Source organism: Dama dama, chromosome 4, assembly GCF_033118175.1.
Source record: "Dama dama isolate Ldn47 chromosome 4, ASM3311817v1, whole genome shotgun sequence".
In the NCBI taxonomy this organism is placed as follows: Eukaryota; Metazoa; Chordata; class Mammalia; order Artiodactyla; family Cervidae; genus Dama; species Dama dama.
The window spans coordinates 62159966-62177155 of record NC_083684.1 but is presented as its reverse complement, the minus strand read 5'-3'; the positions used below and the strand labels follow the sequence as shown (position 1 = coordinate 62177155).

At 56.5% G+C, this 17190-nt stretch overlaps 1 protein-coding gene across 4 annotated transcripts in view; it reads right to left on the bottom strand.

The window, feature by feature from the left end:
* Window positions 1–17125, bottom strand: part of LOC133054670 (myosin-binding protein C, fast-type) — a 35199-nt gene extending 18074 nt beyond the window's left edge. The window contains exons 1-15 of one of the 4 annotated variants that reach the window (XM_061139885.1): window positions 16996–17108; window positions 15978–16005; window positions 14377–14449; window positions 13879–14090; window positions 13363–13513; window positions 8443–8512; window positions 7236–7316; window positions 6629–6715; window positions 6325–6473; window positions 5911–6028; window positions 4826–4874; window positions 4579–4638; window positions 2429–2622; window positions 2048–2180; window positions 400–524 (exon numbers count right to left, since the gene is read on the bottom strand). In XM_061139885.1, coding sequence (XP_060995868.1) covers window positions 400–524; window positions 2048–2180; window positions 2429–2622; window positions 4579–4638; window positions 4826–4874; window positions 5911–6028; window positions 6325–6473; window positions 6629–6715; window positions 7236–7316; window positions 8443–8512; window positions 13363–13513; window positions 13879–14090; window positions 14377–14442 — 1495 coding nt within the window. In that variant the 5' untranslated portion in view covers window positions 14443–14449; window positions 15978–16005; window positions 16996–17108. Of the gene's footprint in view, window positions 1–399; window positions 525–2047; window positions 2181–2428; window positions 2623–4578; window positions 4639–4825; window positions 4875–5910; window positions 6029–6324; window positions 6474–6628; window positions 6716–7235; window positions 7317–8442; window positions 8513–8728; window positions 9120–10159; window positions 12110–13362; window positions 13514–13878; window positions 14091–14376; window positions 14450–15977; window positions 16006–16995 lie in introns of those variants that run through there. The other 3 variants (XM_061139886.1, XM_061139887.1, XM_061139888.1) reach the window with 3 other exon arrangements.
* Window positions 17126–17190: the final 65 nt, after the last annotated feature.

Here is a 17190-nt window from a genome sequence, read left to right as displayed (position 1 = left end):
GAACAAACGCACGGTTCCCAGGGGGAAGGATGGGGAGAAGGAATAGTTAGGGATTTGGGGATGGACATGTCCACACTGCTATATTTAAAATGAATAACCAACAAGAACATACTGAATAGTCCATGGAACTCTGCTCAACGTTATGTGGCATCCTGGATGGGAGGGGAGTTTGGGGGAGAATGGATACATGTACATGTATGACTGAGTCCCTTCATGTTCACCTGAAACTATCACAACATCATTTGTTAATCTGCCATACCTCAATACAAAATAAAATGTTTTTTTAAAGACTGGGGATTCTGTGGGGCATCTGGAGAGGGGAGGTCAGTAGTCTCCCGGTAGCCCCACAGGAGGTCAGTAGCCCCACTCCCCAAGCTCACGCCCAAATCTCGGCCTCACCTTTGACAAAGAGCTCGGTGAAACACTTCTCGTCTTTGACGGCAACCTCATAAGCAGCATCGTCCGCCAGCGTGCACTTGTTGATGGTGAGGATTCGCTTCTTACCAACATTCTCAAACACGTATCTGGTGCAAAAGTCTCAGCTCAACCCAGGGCACACAGGGGATCCTGCATGCACCCATCTATTCTCAGGACAAACCACTCCCTCTCAGAGCCAAGTTGTGTGGGAAAGGGGTCGATGGTCCAAGTTCTAGTATTTAAAAAACCACAGCGGAAATTCTAACTGTCCACCCATATCCACCTTCTTCCATTTAGCAGCAGCACACAGCAACCCACCTAAAGAACTACGTTTCCCAGATGTCTTTGCAGCTAGGATGGCCACGCCGCTGAGCTTGGACCAATAGAATGTGAGTGGAGGAGATGGGCGTAACTGCTAGGTCATCTCTAATTTTGTGATGCTTGCTCTAGACTTCTCTCCTTCCCTCTTCCTGTCTGATAGATACAGTTGTGCCCATGGCCTAGTTTCAATCATGTAGATGAGGATAATGCCATAAGAAATTGTGTAGCCAAAAATGAGGAACCTGGATCTAGATCAATCATCTAGAAACATCTTTCTTTCTAAACTACCGTGTTCTGGGGACGCTTTGTTATAGCAAGTTAACCTGTATCTTAATTACCATAACTTTTCATCACATCCCAAATGCTCATGATGAGAAATCTAGAAAACACAGCCAAGGGAAAAATACTAAAAGTAGAAGCCATCCAGAATTGTTCTGCTGAGAGATAACTGCTACAAACATTTTGACCTCTGTCTTTTCAATCTTTTTATATAAAATCTATACGTAGATTAACATTTTGTGTAGCAGAAATGAGAACTCTTCTGCACATAACACTAATCTTCAACAGCTTCCCATGGTAGTGTAAATTTTAGAATATCTTTTTTAGCGACAGCACAGCACCTTAGTATGGAATTGTATGCTTTGGTTGTTTTCCATTTTTTGTTACAGCAGCAAATGATCCAGTGAACATCCTTGCAGCTAAATATGCATAACCATGATTAGGCCCTTATGAAAAACACCTAGCATTGAACAATCTAAAAGCTTTTGAATACACTACCCTTTTGGAGATTTGCCAATATACATTCCCACCGCCAACATCTGTGGACCCATTTTCCTATGTCTTCTCCAGCACTAGGGTTTATCATTTTCTAAAGTCTTTGTCCAATTGGAGAGCAGAAAGACCATTGTTTTGTTTTGTTTTCTGGTTTCCTAGCCCTGAGGCATGTGGGAACTTAGCTCCCCTACCAGGGAGCTGAACCCACACCCCTTGTAGTAGAAGGTGAAATCTTAACCCCTAAACCACCAGGGAAGTCCGAAGACCTCTGTTTTCATTTGTGTTATTATTGGTGATGGTGGTTGTGTTTGCAAGGTTGAATATGTACTTAGTGTACTGGCCATTTGGGTTTCTTCTAACTGAATTCCTGTTCATTGCCTTTGTCTATTTTTCTACTCAGGTATCACTATCTGTACTTTTCATATGGATGAGGGAGTGCCCTTTCTGGGTTAAGAGTAGCCTGTCTTATTTCTGGACTCTCCCTGTCTCTGGGACTTGGATTCCCCCCAACCCGAGCTCTACCCCCGACACATACTTGCTACTTGGTTTGATTTCCTGGCCATTCTTGAACCACTTGAGGGGAAGGTCTGGATCGCTGATCTCTACCACCAGCTTGATCTTGTTGCCTCTGTCCACTTGGTAGGCTGGATCCAGCTTCTTTGTGAAGGCTGGAGATGGAGGGATGTGAGTGGGATGGAGCTGAGATGTTCTCAGTGCTCTGAGCCATCAAGGCTCCCTCCCCAGGCCACTAAGGTCAGAAAGCCTCTTATGGCTTTGGAGGACCCCTGAGAACAGGGCTGTCTGTTACTCCTCAGAGTGGGACCTCCCAAAGATAAGTCCAGGGTCCGACCACTGGCTGCCCATGATGCTGGAGTCCCCGTGGGCAGGGCCTTTCTCCCCTCAGACCAGCACTGACCTGCGCTCTTCTTGACCTCGACCTTGGCCTTCTTGAGCCGCTTCAGCATGCCCCGGAGGTCGGTGATGCCGTACTGGAAGGCGATCCTCTCATACTCGCTCTTCTTTGCCCCTTTCAGGAGCTCCCAAATCTCTGGCGGGATGCCAAGGTCATCGTCATCTTTCTTCTTTTTCTTCTCCTCCTCAACCACCTGCCTGAAGGTGGGGAGAACAGGCCGGGGGCACCAGGCAGTGAGGAGCTGAGGGTCTCCCCCTGCCTCCTCCTCCCACTTTCTGTGTCACTTTCCCTCTCTGGGCCTGTTATTCCTTACCCTGTCCCACCTGGTCCATTGCCCAGCCTCCTTCCTCCCTGGCCTGCTGACCTCATCCCATCTCTTCCCCTCCAGTCTGTTCCCTCTTTGACCCCTGAAGGCTATTTCTGAACCCCTACATCAGATGCCATCCCTTCCCTGTTCAAAACTCCTCCATGGCTCCCCACCGCTCTAAGGAGGAAGCCCTAGCAGCTCAGCCTGGCCATTACAACCTCACGCTCTGACCCATCCCCACTCTCCCCACTACCCAAACCACCCTACTTTCCTTTTCCTGAATGCTCCGGGCTTGCTCCTGCCTCCCCGAGCCTTTGCACAAAATGTTTCCCTGCCTGGATGACCTCTCTCCACCTACTCTTCATCCTACAAGACCTAGCACCAGAGTTCCTCCTCCATGAGGCACTCCCTACACTCCCAGCATAGCAGTTGCCCTCACTCTGGGCTTTCACAAGGCCCTTATGGGACCTCTCTCTGACCACACTAAACAGTCCTGGTCTGTGTCCGTGTCTGCTGGACCAGACCCATCTTCCCAAGGCAATGAGCGACCCAACGTCAGGGAACCAGTCAAACTTCTCTCTCTCCCCTGATCTCAGCTCAGGGTAGACAGGAGGGCTCAGAAGATGTTTGATGAGTGAGAGAGTGAGTGGATCTCTGGAAAGAAGGAAGGAAGGGAAGGGAACAAAGGAAGGATAGATGAGTGGGTGAATTTGGGGACATGTGACTATCTGGATTGATGTACAGAGCATTAAGTGGGGGACTGATACAGGGGTGGAGGGGTCCATGGACGGTTAGGCCCATGGATGATTGGGTCAATGGATGGGTGGATTGGTAGGGAATGGATGGCATTAAGATAGGTGGATGGGTTGGTGGAGAATGGCTGAGTGAGCTGGGAGGAGCTGGCTGGGTGAACATATTGATGGAAGATGGCTGGGAAGATGGATGGCTGGAAAAGACAAACAGATGAATCTATTAGTAGGTAGAATTGTTGGGGATTTCATTATGCAGATTGATGCGTAAATGGAAGGATGAATATATGGACCAGCAGATAATGAATAACTGAGTGACTGGACAAGCATCATGTTGACTCATATAAAATGGCCAATATTCAATCTTTTTTTTACCTACACAATAGCAATTGCATATAGATGAGTCTTGGAGAAGGAAATGGCAACCCACTCCAGTATTCCTGCCTGGGAAAATCCCATGGACAGAGGAGCCTGGTGGGCTACAGTCCATGGGGTCGCAAAGAGTCAGACACGACTGAGCGACTAAGCACAGAGCACGTAGATGAGTCTAACAGAACAATCTGGAGGATGGGTGTGCCATTGAAGAGGTGAACAGTTGATAGAGGGAGGCCTGGCTACATGAGGAGGTAGATGAGTTAGGATGGGTGGGTAAGATGTTGGACTCAGTTGAAAGAGAGATGCAGGTGCAGATAGAGTCACAAATGGGAAGGTGGATGCAGGGCAGACGATGGATGGTGGAAAGGTGGATGGATGGATGCCTCGGTTGGTGGGGAAGTAGAGGATGGAGTTGGTGGGTGCAGGATGAATGAATGGATCAATGAATGGGGGGCTGAGTGTAATGGCCAATGCATGGGTGGACAGATGGGAAGATGGTGAGTAGATGAATGGATATGTGGGCAGAGGGATGGGCAATGGGTAAGTGGATATGTAGGTGGATGGACAGGTGGCAGGGTGGGTGGGGGGTGGGCCGATGGAGGGGTGCTGGGGGTCCCAGGAGAGCAGTGGGGAAGCAGTGGGGGGCAGGGGGACCTCACCCACCATCTTTCTCCTCCTTGAGTCCCCATCTCCCCTTTCCATGCCAGGCAGAGTGGACTCACCTCTTCTTCAACAGCCCGCTGAAATCCAGCTCACCCGCGGTGTCTGACTTCGCTTCACCCCTGTAGCCATCAAAAGGGAGTGTGAACCCCATTAAGGTCCCGACTCTCAGGCTCACCCTGGATCCCCACTCCTAGGCTTCCCTGATCCTCCCCTTCTCCCGCAGCTACCCCTCCCAAGGGAGACCTTCCCATGGCCCTTGGCACCAGGTCAACCCCCTGTGGCTCCCCAGGGTCCAGGGTCACTTACGATCGCTTGAAGCTTTCTAGACTCTGTCCAGCGGAGTCCTGACGGGGCGCTGGGGAGGGGTGATGGGGAAGAGAAGATGAGCTTGGAGGCAAAGCCTGATCTAAGACCAAGAGTGCCCCTCCCTCCAGGCCTGCACAGCCTCCTCCAGGCCTGCACAACCTCACCCAGGTCCCTTTCCCTCCATCTTGTGAGCCAGCACACCCTCTCTCTCAGACCTGGACACCCTCTGCTTGTAGACTCATTTCCCTGCCATGTACCACCCTCTCTCAGCAGCCTACATCCCCCAGCTAAGCCTTCTCCGTAGGCAGGAGCAACCTCAGCACCTGTGTCCTCCATATTTAAGCTCCCATACCTCCTGGGCTGCAGACTTCTCAAAAATCTGTACACCCTCAGAGTTCCACACACATGCCCCCAAATCTGTGTAACCTCCCATCAATCCTGTACACTCCCACCCTCAACCCACTCACCCTTAGATTCACCTGAAATAAACAATAGACAATAAAACGGAAAGTATATTTAAAAAAAAAACTTCGGACACCCTCACTTCTCAAACCCTTACTGCCACTCTCTCAAGCCTGTATGCTGTGACCCTGGAATCTACATAACTCACCTCCTAAGCCTCACATGCACACCTCCAAACCCTGAACCTTTTCACCCCCAAATCTACACCTCAATAGGCTCTAAAATGGTAGACCCTCTCCCCAATTTTGAATGGCTTCCTTGGTGGCTCAGGTGGTGAAGAGTCTGCCTGCAATGCAGAAGACTCAGGTACGATCCCTCAATCGGGAAGATCCCCTGGAGAAGGAAATGGCAACCCACTCCAGTATTCCTACTTGGAGAAGCCCATGGACAGAGGAGACTGGTGGGCTACAGTCCATGAAGTCACAAAGTCAGACACGACTGAGCAACTAACACTTTCACTTCGCTTCCAGGTTTGAATACCCTGATCCCTGCCTCTGTGCTCCATCCTCCAAAAACCTGTGCCCACCTCACCCCCACCTCTATATTCTATCCCTACACCTGGCTGGCAGATCTGACCCCCCACCCAGACCCAAGACCCTTGGCCCCCACCCCCACCAGCATACCCTCCACATCGATGTTAAAGGCACAGCTATCACATAAGTCCTTGGCTTTGACCTCGATGCGGTAATCCCCGCGGTCCCCCAGTACCACCTTCGCGATGTGCAGCTCCACAGTGTACACCTGGGGGCCCGGCCAGGGGTGCGGGTGCATGTAATGACCCCCAGTGCCACCCCACACCCCTACAGCCCACCTCACCACTCTCCAAGTTCCCCCAGGAAGGGCCAGCTCCCATGTCTCCTCCCATGCCTGGGCAATCTTGATCTCTGGGGGCCCACATCCCTGACCCTGAGAGCTCCTGGGGGCATGCACACCCCATGCCCAAATGCAGCCTGCTCTGACCGGGACATTCTCCCGTCCTGCCCCACACAACCTCCAGTTCTGCCCCGCAGGCCCTCGCCTCCCCATGGGGTCCTCACATTGCTGGCGGCGTCGTGGGACTCCTTGAAGGAGAATCGGGCACCACTCTTGCTGCCCAGCTCCAACCACTTCCCCTTGAACCACTTGATGTCGGGTTTGGCCGGCAGCTCTTTCCCATTCAACTTGGCCACGATCACAGTATCCTTTCCTAAGAGGAGGGGGGAAAGGGGTGGCAAAGGAGGGTCGGGCAGGAACCATAAGACCCTATAAAGAGGACTGGGACGTTGGGAGCCTCCGGCCCCACCTCCCTCAGGCCCAGGAGCCCCCAGACCCCCACCCCCTCCTCGCCCAGGCGCCCCTCACCAGTCTCCACCGACACGGAGTCTGGCTTCTTCAGGAAAACGCCGGTGGGCTCCTCCGCGGTGGGAGACTGGTCTTCGGGTGGGGCTTCTGCTCAGGAGATAAGATCGGGGGTCGAGGTGGGCCGGGGAGGGTGGCGGCAGGCCACTTTGGGGGCGGGGTTTAGAGCGAATGACGGGACCTTCTTCTGGTGGGCATCATAAAGACCTTGGAGGCAAAATGGCTTTTCCTGACCTGGGAGAGACCAATGTGTCATCCAGGTGTGTGGGTGTCCAGGGTCCCCCACCCCTTCGGGCCTCAATTTCCCCATGTGAGATCCGGATGGTCTTAACGGGGGCTTTTTTAAAAGGGTAGGAGAGGTGTCAGGACGGGCTGGGGCGTTCAGAGCTGGGCGGGACTTGCGGACGGATCCGCCAGTTGCTGGAGGCTTGACGGCCAGGCTGAGGGGCTAGGCTCCGCCTTGGAGGCGCTGGGGAGCCCTGGAGGGCTGTGAGTAGGGGAGGGCGGTCAGTCGCGGAGCTGTGGGGAGGACGGACCGAAGGAGAGAGCCGGGAGGCTGGGGATGAGCCGCCAGGTTCCGCTCGGCCCGCGGGAGCGCCATCTATCTCACCTGTAGGGGGCGCTTCCTTGGGAGCCGGCTTGGCAGCAGCATCTTTGCCCGCGTCTTTGCCCGCAGGGGCCTTTTTGGCCGCTGTGAGGCAGAAGACATTCCGGGTTGAGCACGCGCTCCGTCTTCTCTTCCAGAACCCCGGAGTGCAGGCCCCCGGGCCCCGCCTCCTTCAGATCCTGGAGTCCAGCCGTCCAGGTGTAAATTTATCTCTAATCCGAGAGTCTGTGGATCCGGTTTCTCCTTCCCCTCCCCGGGGAAGGCCTTGCCTCATCCACCCGGGCCACCGGGCTCTGACCTTTTAGGTCTTGACGGTATAATTAGCTCTTCCCCTGGGCTGGAAATCGGACACTGGTGCTGACCACAGCATCTTTCACACGCCCTGCCTGCTGGCGCCTGGCCCGCCAGGACCCCAGCTGTAGCGAGGGGCTGGACACCCACCCTTCAGCCTGGTTGGCCTGGTACGAGCCAACTGGACATCCCAAGAGGAAGGGTCCTCTCTCGGGACTTGTGTCTCCTCCGTTCACTGCTTCATAGAGAGGAAGCCCCATCCCATCCGCAAATTTAAAAATGCCCCCCAGTTCCATTCAAAGGACCCTGAAACTGTACACAGAGAAAGGCTCTCCAGCCTCTGTATGAAGAAGGTCCCCTAATTCCTACACCAGGAATCCCCAAACCCCATCCAAAGGAGGTGCCCTCATCTTTGTACAGAGAACTCGCCTTACCACCCAGACAGGGACCCTAATAACTAGACATGCAAGGACCAGACCTCATCTCGCTGCAGAGAAAGGTCCCAATCCTCACTCACAGAAGTGACCCAGGTCCTTTCCCAGAAGACCGCATCCTCAAATGTAAAGGACCCGATCACCCCGCCAAAACCCTGCAGTCTCCAACTGCAGGACTTCCATCCCCGTGGAGGAAGAGGGACACTGATTCACAGAGAATCTCCACGTGCACCCAGAGATAAACCCCCAGCTCCCTGCAGAGAAAGGAAGCCCCACCACCACCACAGAGGGAAAGGGAATCACCCCCCCTCACACACACACACACACCTAACACAGGTATGGGACCCTCCTCTCCCACACAAGGAAGGGAGTCCCTCCCCAATGGGAGAAGACACCCCATTCTCCCAACCCCACGGAGGGAGGAGTCCCCAGTGAAAACAGGACTGCATCTCCACAGAGGGAGGAAGTGAGTTCCCCCAAGCCACCTGGTTTTGCCTCAGGCATGTCGTCGGACCTCCTCCCGCTCCTCCGACCGCAGCAGTGTCCCGATGGGCCCTAGGAAGGACAGGTGGGCCCCCCCGGGGGGGCCCTTTAAAGAGTCGGGAGACTCCCAGGAGGCTCCGGGAGGCATAGACGCGCCTCCCCACCCCACCCTCCCCTGCCGCCCCACATTCCGCCTGTGTGTTCTAAAAGGCGAGAAATAACAGCTGGACAAGGAGAGGTGGCCAAATGCCAGGTCCCCAGGGAGGAGGGGGGCTGGGCTTCCGACACCTGGGTCTAAGGGAGGATGTGCGGCAGGCGGGGACTCCTGGGTCTGAAGGAGGTGGGGGCCTGGACTCCGGAATCCGGGTGCGGAATCGGCCTGGAGTCCAGATTCTTGGATCCCAGAGAAAGGAGAAGGATGAGGGCCTGGACTCTTGGCTCCTAGGCGGAGGGACAGGAAGGGACTGGGGTTTGAAGTGGACTAGGGCTCTGAGCCAGGATTCTGGCATGGGGAGCGGGGGGTAGGGATGGTGGGGAAGACAGGGTCTAGAAAACCATTCTTAGCATCTGCAAGTCAGGCGTTTTCGGGAAACCAGAGCCGGGAGGGAGAGTCCGGTTTCCCAGCGTAGGCAGGGTGGCCGCAGAGGAGGCGTGGGGGGGAGGGCAACGAGGCTCGGGGACTCCAGAGTCCCACCCTCCCGGCGCGGGCCTACAAGCAGACTTGGGGCCCCGGCCACCTGGGACCCCTCCTGGGGCCGCGCCCTGCCGGCTCCCCGCCGTGGTTCCCGGAGCGGGCGCGGCGGGCACCGGACGCGGGGGAGGGGGCGGGTGCCCCAGCGGGGGCGGGTGGGGAGACCGGGAAGGCCCTGGAGGGCTGCCCGGACGTTGGCGGCCTTCCCGGCAGGGGGACCTGCGGCTTTTTGCATGGGGGTGGTGGTAGCTGGACGCCGGGCAGGGGGAGGCGAAGGAGACGAGGAGGGGACCGCTGGAGGGGAGCGTCTTGGGACGCCAGGTGTTTGGGGGGAGGAAGGCGAGGTGGGCGCGCGAGAGAAGAGGGGAAGGGTATGGAGGCTTGAGCTTAAGGCCGAGGACAGGCGGGCAAATAACTCCGGCGGAAAGACCCTGGAGTAAGGGAAGGCTAGTCGGTCCCGGCTTTTTTCCTGCCCATCGTCACCTCCCGCCCGCAATCCTTTTCCAAAACCCCCTAAGAGCCGGAAACGTCCCGCCTCCTCGGAGCTCCTAGCCAACCCAGAGGCAGCTTCCGGGTGACGCCACGGGTTGCCAGGCAAACTGCTATGCGGCTCCTGCGGGCCCCGCGGGTGGGTGGAGCGCACGAAGCCTGGAGGGCATCTCCGCCAGCCCGAGGGCTGTATCCAGCGAGACCGGGACAGAGATACAGAGGAAGAGGGCAAAAGTTCAGAACGCGGGCGGGGCCGGGGGGGGGGGGGAGGACAGAAACCCAGACGGAAAGGGAACCACGGAGAAGGTGGGGAAGAATTCCGATCATTAAAAAGAGTCGGAGACAAAAATTGAATCGAACCACCAGTGCCTGCATTTCAAGCCCTTGCCGCGGCCTTCAAGGCTGTCTGGTCTGGCTCTAATTGCTTCTTGCATCTCCTCTCATCTCCCCCGACGCTGCCCCAGTGTCTCTGAGGGTCAGCAGGCCTGGGTGGATGGGCAGCATCGCAGTCCCTGACAAAGGGTCCCAGGAGGTCTGTCTACCTCGATGTATTTTATTTTATACCACACTTGGGGTAACGATAGTTTTTGCAAAAGGTACCTCATTTGCAAGAGGAGGCCCCCAAAAGACACGTTGTCCGTGACAACGCCCCTCCCACCCAACCTCACCCCTCCCCGGAGCGGGGGCTCCCCGCCAGGGCTCTGCTATCAGCTGCTATGTACTCCCTTCAAGGACCTCTTCCCTCTCTGGGTCCCTGATGCTCCTTCATGTCTTCCTTCTGGCCATCAGTGGGTGGATGGTAGATTTCAGGTGATAAGTCAAAGGCTTGACAGGGCTGCAAAGGACTTCCGAGATCTTCCTTCTCTCCCCTTCCATAGAAGGGCCAAACTGGCCCAGAAGCAGCAAGTCTTTCTGGTCACCCTAGATCCCCCAGTCGCTCAGGCTCTAGTTCCTTAGCCCACAGCCTCTGACACCCCCGTGGGTTCCAATCAGAGCTCATCTGGGATTCAGCTCAATGCTGGATTCACACAAAAATGGTTGGGGTCAATGGACAACTGAAACAAGCCACCGGGGTATGACAGCCAGGGGCAATGGGGACTTGAGATTGGAAAACAGATTCCCCATTAGACGTGGCCACCACCCTGTTCCAGCCTCTCCACACAGAAAAGGGGTCCACCTGTTGATGGACTGCACAAAGTCTCTGGTTAGAACCGACATAGCGGGGTTTGCCAAGGTCACACAGAAATCAAGGAGTGGCCAGAATGGTCCCCGGCACCGCCCTAAGGAGGGTATTCCCGGAGAGGGAGGGTCCCCATGAGAACTCAGGGGCTGTTGGTGGGGTCCCCAAAGGGGCGTATCAGATGAGGATCCCAGGAGGGCCTCAGAGGTGATCGGAGGATTCCAGACAAACAAGGGCATCCCAGACTACATGGCCCAGACACAAGGTTCACTGAGGTCCACCTCCCCCCAAACCTGACAATGGTGTTTTCAGACATGACAAAAGGATCCCAGAGGCACCCATTATGTGATTGGAGATTTTCAGACATTGAAAAGTGACAGCAGGGTGGTTCCAGAGAATTAGGGGATCTCAAAGATGACAAAAGAATTTGGAGGCACAGATAGAACGAGAGAGTCACAGATGGGCATAGAGACACGCATGCAAACGGTCCCCCACTCTACCCCAGGGACCCAGACATAACTAGGAGATCCCAGATTTGACAAGAGGGACTCAGACATGAGAGGGGATCCCAGAGAGACCCTGGATAGGGCTTAGGGTTGCAGGCAGAGCCCTCCTTCTGGTGTGATGATCTCTAGGTTCACCCGCCCCTAGATGAGATTTGAGGGATCGCAGGCATCACAAGGGGATCCCAGAGAAGTTCCTGGGATTCTGGAAGCACTTTGCCCTGCCCCGCCCCTCTACACAGACACGTAGCATAGTCGTCTCCAGGTCTTCTGACCCAAGACAGGAAGATCTTGGGGCCCCTGGACATGACAAGGGACTCCCAAAGAGGCCCCAGACACGATGGGGGGGGATCCCGGAGGGGCCCCGGGCTGGGCTTAGGGATTGTGGCAGCAGCCCGCCCCCCGCACCAGTGTGGGGGGTCCATGGGCCCTATGACCCAGGGTGCGGGGACGCCCACGAGACACAGGCGTGGAGCCCCTGAGGGCCCCCGAGAGGCCGCCCTGGGCTCAGGCCCGGCGGGCGGCGGGCAGCAGCGCACTGTCAAACTGGTAGGTGAGCTTGCGCTTGACCTTGCGGATCTCGCCGGTCTTGGCGTAGTTGCGCAGGGCGCGCGCCAGCTTCTGGTAGGTCATGCGCTTGCGGTTGCCCTTCTGCTGGCCCCAGCGGCGCGCCAGGAGCTCCTTGTGCTTCGAGGAGAATTGGAAGACCCCGGCGCCCGGCTCCACCCACCACACGCACTCGCGCATGTCTCCGCGCGTCAGCAGCCCCAGCAGGAACTGGTACAGGCGCAGCTTCTTGCGGGCCCCTGCGGCGGGTGCGGGGCGGTTAACGGAAGCATCCTTCGGGGCCCCACCCCGCGCCCTCCCCGGTCCGGAACCGCCAAGCCCCTGCCTCCCCATCAAGAGAAGTGGGGTGAGGGAGGTGGCTGCTGGGTAACCGTGCCTGGCTTCCTCTGTGCCACCCCTCCCATCCAGGGTAAGTTGCTCCCCCTTCCTGAAGGTGTCACCCCGGAAGACCCATCTCCCATCCCTGCTTTATTTTTCAGGCTGTGTGCCTATCCTGTGCCTGTTTGGTGGCCAGAATGTATCTGTGGAGCGCACGGGATGAATCTGCCAAATGGGTTGGCAGTGCTCCTCAAAGGCTTCTAACAGCTGACTAGTGAAGAGATCTGGAGTTGGTTTGAATCTGCCTGGCCATTTCTTCAGCTTCAGGCCTCCCAGCACGTCAGCTCAAGGGACTGGGATCCTGGGAGAGGCCGAGGGGTCTAACTCCTGGGCTTCTAGAAGCAGCAAGGGGCCGCAGAGCTGGCCGTGGGGAGATGGGGGGCTGTGGCGGTTCATAGCAGGCATTAGATACAAGAACCCCACCTCTGCCATTTCCAGCTGTGTGATGTTGGGGTGGTGACCTAACCTCTCTGAGCTGGTGTTTCCTCAGTTATATAAATGAGGCTTGTGTGTGTATGTGTTTTACCAGTCTTCGTGAAGCACTTGGTACCCACGTGCTGTGCCATGCACAGTACAATTACGAGCTCATTTAATTTTCATCAAAACCCCACAATACAGGGATGATGATAACAAAGCCCATTTTACAGACGGGAAACTGAGGCCCAGATAAGGAAAGTGACTAATAATTCCAACTTCCAGGGGTTGAGAGTAATGGAGGTCAGGCACTGGGGCAGAAGCAGAGGTTGACTAGGCGGGAGTTGATATTATGATGGTTTCTGTTGCTCTTGTGTCCATAATGATGGTGAAGATTTATTGAGTACTGACTCTGTGCCAAGCATTGCTATCTTGTTGACACTTATGATCCCCCGAACCCTCCCAGCCGCCAGGAACAGACACTATTAGTGTTTTCGCCCCATTGTACAGATAGGAGACCAAGGCACAGAGAGGTAGACGCAGTTGCCCAAGGCAGCACAGCCAGCAGATGGCAGATCTAGAAAGTGCCCTCAGTGCTGGAGTATATACAGTAGGTGCTTGGGCAGACATGGTTCCCTTAACCCTCCCTCTACCCCCACCAACAGTTGGAGTCCCCCCCACCTCATCGGCTCCCACATACCTGCCTCAGATCCCCTGCCTTCGGGGCCAGCCACGAGGACCTCATCCGACTCGCTGTCCGAGACCTCCAGGGCAGGACTGTCCAACAGGAGGTCCTCCTCCTCTGAGAGCACGGGGCTGGGGTAGGGGGCGTACGCCGGGGGGCCCAGGGTCTGCAGAAGGTCAGGGTTACCCATGGCCTGCAGGGGGGCACCCTTCTCTGCTTCCCTCTGCTTCGGTCCCTTCGCTTCTTCCCGGGCCGTGGCTCTGGGCTCCCTGCTCCGCTCACAGCCTGCACTCGGGCTCAGTTCCGATCTCCATGGCGGGGCCAGGGACCCCCGGGCCACCTCCGTGAGAGCCTCCTGCCCCTTGACGCCCGTCTGCGCCTCTGGTGGCTGGCTCGTGTGATGGAGTAATAATGCCATTTAACCCCAGAGTCGTCAGAGGGGTGAAGGGTTCCCTATGTGCTTAGGTTCTGACGCGGTGCCGGGCACCTCAATCAAAGGATGGGAACTTCCATGGTCTCCCTGGCCCTTACCTGGCTCGTGAAGTCTTCCGTGGGGTACGCTGGAAAGCCGGGTCCCGGGGCCTCCAGGCTGGGGGCCGGGTCCAGGTTCCCCACGGGGCTGTAGGTTGAGGGGCCGTAGCAGAGCTGGACACCCTGGGGGTGGCCAAAGGTGGCCACAGCCGGGTCAAAGGTTTCATAGGAGGCGGCTGGGACTGCGGGGCTGAGGCCGTAGCTCCACAGGTCTGGGGGGAAGGGCGCGGGATTAGAAGCCGAGAGGTCTGGCCTTGGGCCCCTCCCCCTCGAAGCCCCTGCCAGCACAGAGGGGCTATTGTGGGCTGTGCAAATCTGTGACCCCAGGATTTGCATGGGCGAGTGGGTGCGTGGGAGAGGAAAGGGGAGGAGGTCTGGAGGCCGGGACTAACCTTGTCCTGCTGGCCCAGCTGACAGCTCCCCTGGGCCTCAGCTCCCCCATCTGTGAAACGGGCCCAAGGGGCAGTGGGGGAGGGGGGCTGGGCCGGGGTCACTCACCAGGCGCCCCCTCTGAGTCGGGGTAGCTGGAGTGTTTGCAGCTGTCCAGATCGTAGAAGACCCCATCCGGGTACTGATAGGGGTGGGGGAGGAAGAGGGGTCACCCAGGCTGCCGGGAGACCCCACCCACCCTGGACCAGTGGGGAGACTCTGACAGGCTGGGAGAGGGAGAGAAAGAGAGGCCCAAGGACTAGGCATCAGAGATAGGGGCACAGAGATGGGAGGTAGGCATAGCACAGCAGAAACACACAAAGACCTAGACACACACATACACTCACACACAACGAGAGACACAGGCAGAGACACGTAGAAACACAGAGACCATGGTCTCTGACAGACATGGCAGCCAGCTCCCACTAAGAGTGTAGGCTTCTGGGAACCCCAGCACCTCGCCAGTACACAGTCATAGCAGCTGAGGAGGGTGGAGAATTCCCCCAGCCTTTCCTGCCTCAGGGCTGGGGGCACAGGGGATGAAGGGTAAGAGGCACAGAAGTGTTTCTAACAGAGGGAAAGAAGCTCTCGACCCTTCTTTTATCCACCTCGATATCACTTAAATTCGCCCCCAAGAGCTGAGCGTTGCTTTAGCAGTGAAAATCTATAACTAGAGATATGTCATCCTGGTCTTAGGGCTGGGTATTTACCCACCAGATCTGGAAACCTAAGTCCACAAAAATAGCTTTGTTCAAGAACAATCAGGGCAGCTTTAGTAACAGCCCCAAACGGGAAACAGCCTGAGTGCCCAGGGATGGGAGAACACACAGAACTGTGGGCTTGTCCTCGGAGTACTATACAGCAAAGAAAAAGGAACAGTCTCTGACACACACTTGAGGTCACATGAAGGAAGCCAGACCCAAAGGGGGCCACTGGACATAAAGCTCAGAACCAAACAAAACTAATCTGTGGTGGAAAGTATCAGAGGGGGCTACTGATTGGGAAGGGACATGACAGAATCTTCTAGAGTAACGGCAATGTTCTCTATCTTCATACGGTCCGTGGTTACACAGGTGTGCACATAAGTGAAAACCTCAGTGAGCTGTCCACAAGACTTGTCACTTTTCTGACTTGTAAGACAAACCTCAATTTTTTTTTTTTTTAAAGCAAAACTCTTTAAGCCAGAGAAGGGTGGGATGCCTTGGGGAAAGGGGCACCCGCAGGGGTTTCTTTCAAGCATATGTGTGGGGTTTTATTTCTTGGACTAGGCTGTGGGTTTATGGGGGGTGGGGTGTAGTATTCTGCATGTCTGAAATAGTTTCGACTCAATTTTTGAAAATATATAAAGTCAAGCAGAGAAGGGAAGGAGGAAGAAGTAGATTTACTGAACGTGGGATGCATGGAGGAAGAGACGCAAAGTCAAAGACACAAAGACCTACTCCTCCCCATTGGAGGAAGTGGACCAGGCTCTGAGAGAAGGAAAGAGATGTTAGAAAAATACTCTGTGATGGCAGCGGGTGGGGGAAAGGGGGCTTGGGGATAGCAGTGAAAAGTCAGAAAGACAAAGGGACAGGAAGAAGCAGAGGGGGAAACTGAGGCAGGGAGGCCGCGATGGGCCACGTGGGTCTCCCCCACCCCAGCCCTTGCTGACCCCCAGGACCCCGACTTACCAGACAGCTGAAGTGTGGCCCGTCGAGCCTGGAGGGGGAGAGACACAAGGGCATGTCAGGGGCGTCTTCAGCCTCCTGGCTCTCGAAGTGGTTGGGGGATGGATGAGAGGCAGGTGGCTGCAGCTGTGACCACCGCAGCCGGTCCGTGGCTGCGTGTCTCGCTGTGGGACCAGCCCCACCACACTCACCCCCACTCTCCCACCGGGACAGGAAGTGGGGCGCGGAGGCCAGGCAAATGTTCCCCCCTCCCCTGGGATTTGCATAGACGGAGACCGGGCGGGGGCAGGGAAAGTGAAGGAGAGAAAGTCCCCGGAGAGAAGATGTGGGTGCCTGAGGGCGGGTGGGGGTGGGGAGGGGCCCTCGGTGAGCAAGTCCGTTCAATGGGTCCATCCTGGACCAGAGGGGAGAGACGATGGGAGAACACAGAAGATGGGGAAACACAGAAGAGGCTCCGCCAGGGCGAAGGGAGGAGAGGAGGGAAGGGAGAAAGGTGTGGAGAGACGTTTGCGCTTGGGCTGCAGGAGGTATTTATTAAGCCCCAGAAATGGGTGGGGAATAGACGGGCAGACAGATGGAGAGATGAAACAGAAAGACTGGAGACAGACACAGCGAAGGAGCAAGAGGCAGCGAGAGACCCACCAACAGAAATGTGGCCCGCAGCACAGGCTGCAGACAGAGTCAGGGATGCAGTGAGACCCAGGGGAAGACAGGGACAGAGGCCAAGGGCCACTCGGCAGGACACCGGGGTGGAGGGAAGAAAGCGCCCCAAGAGAGAGATCCTTTCTGTTTTCTCTCCCCAGGGGTCCAGGGGAGACACAGGTGGGATGCAGGAAGGAATCGAAGAAGTGGCAGAGGCAAAGAGACCCAGGAGGGGGAGTGGACCCCAGCCCCTCCCACCCACCTGCCCCCTGGGTGGGACAGAGACCACCGCCCCGCGGGGGGGCCTGGTGGCAGAGGGGTCAAAGGTGAGGGGCAGGGCGGGGGTTCTGGGTCCCGGGTTCGGAGGGTCCCCACTTACTGTGCAGCCTCTAGGGTGAGCATGGTGGTGCTTGCTGCCGCCTGCAGCCACCACCCCTATTTATACCTTGGCCCAGCCCCCGGGGTGGGGGGGGCAGGGGTGCCGGCTGGCTGTGAGCTCAGCCCTCCTCGAAAATCCCCTCGGGGAGGGGGTCGGGGAGGGGGCTGGATTGCACAACCCCTTGGTCACGTGGCA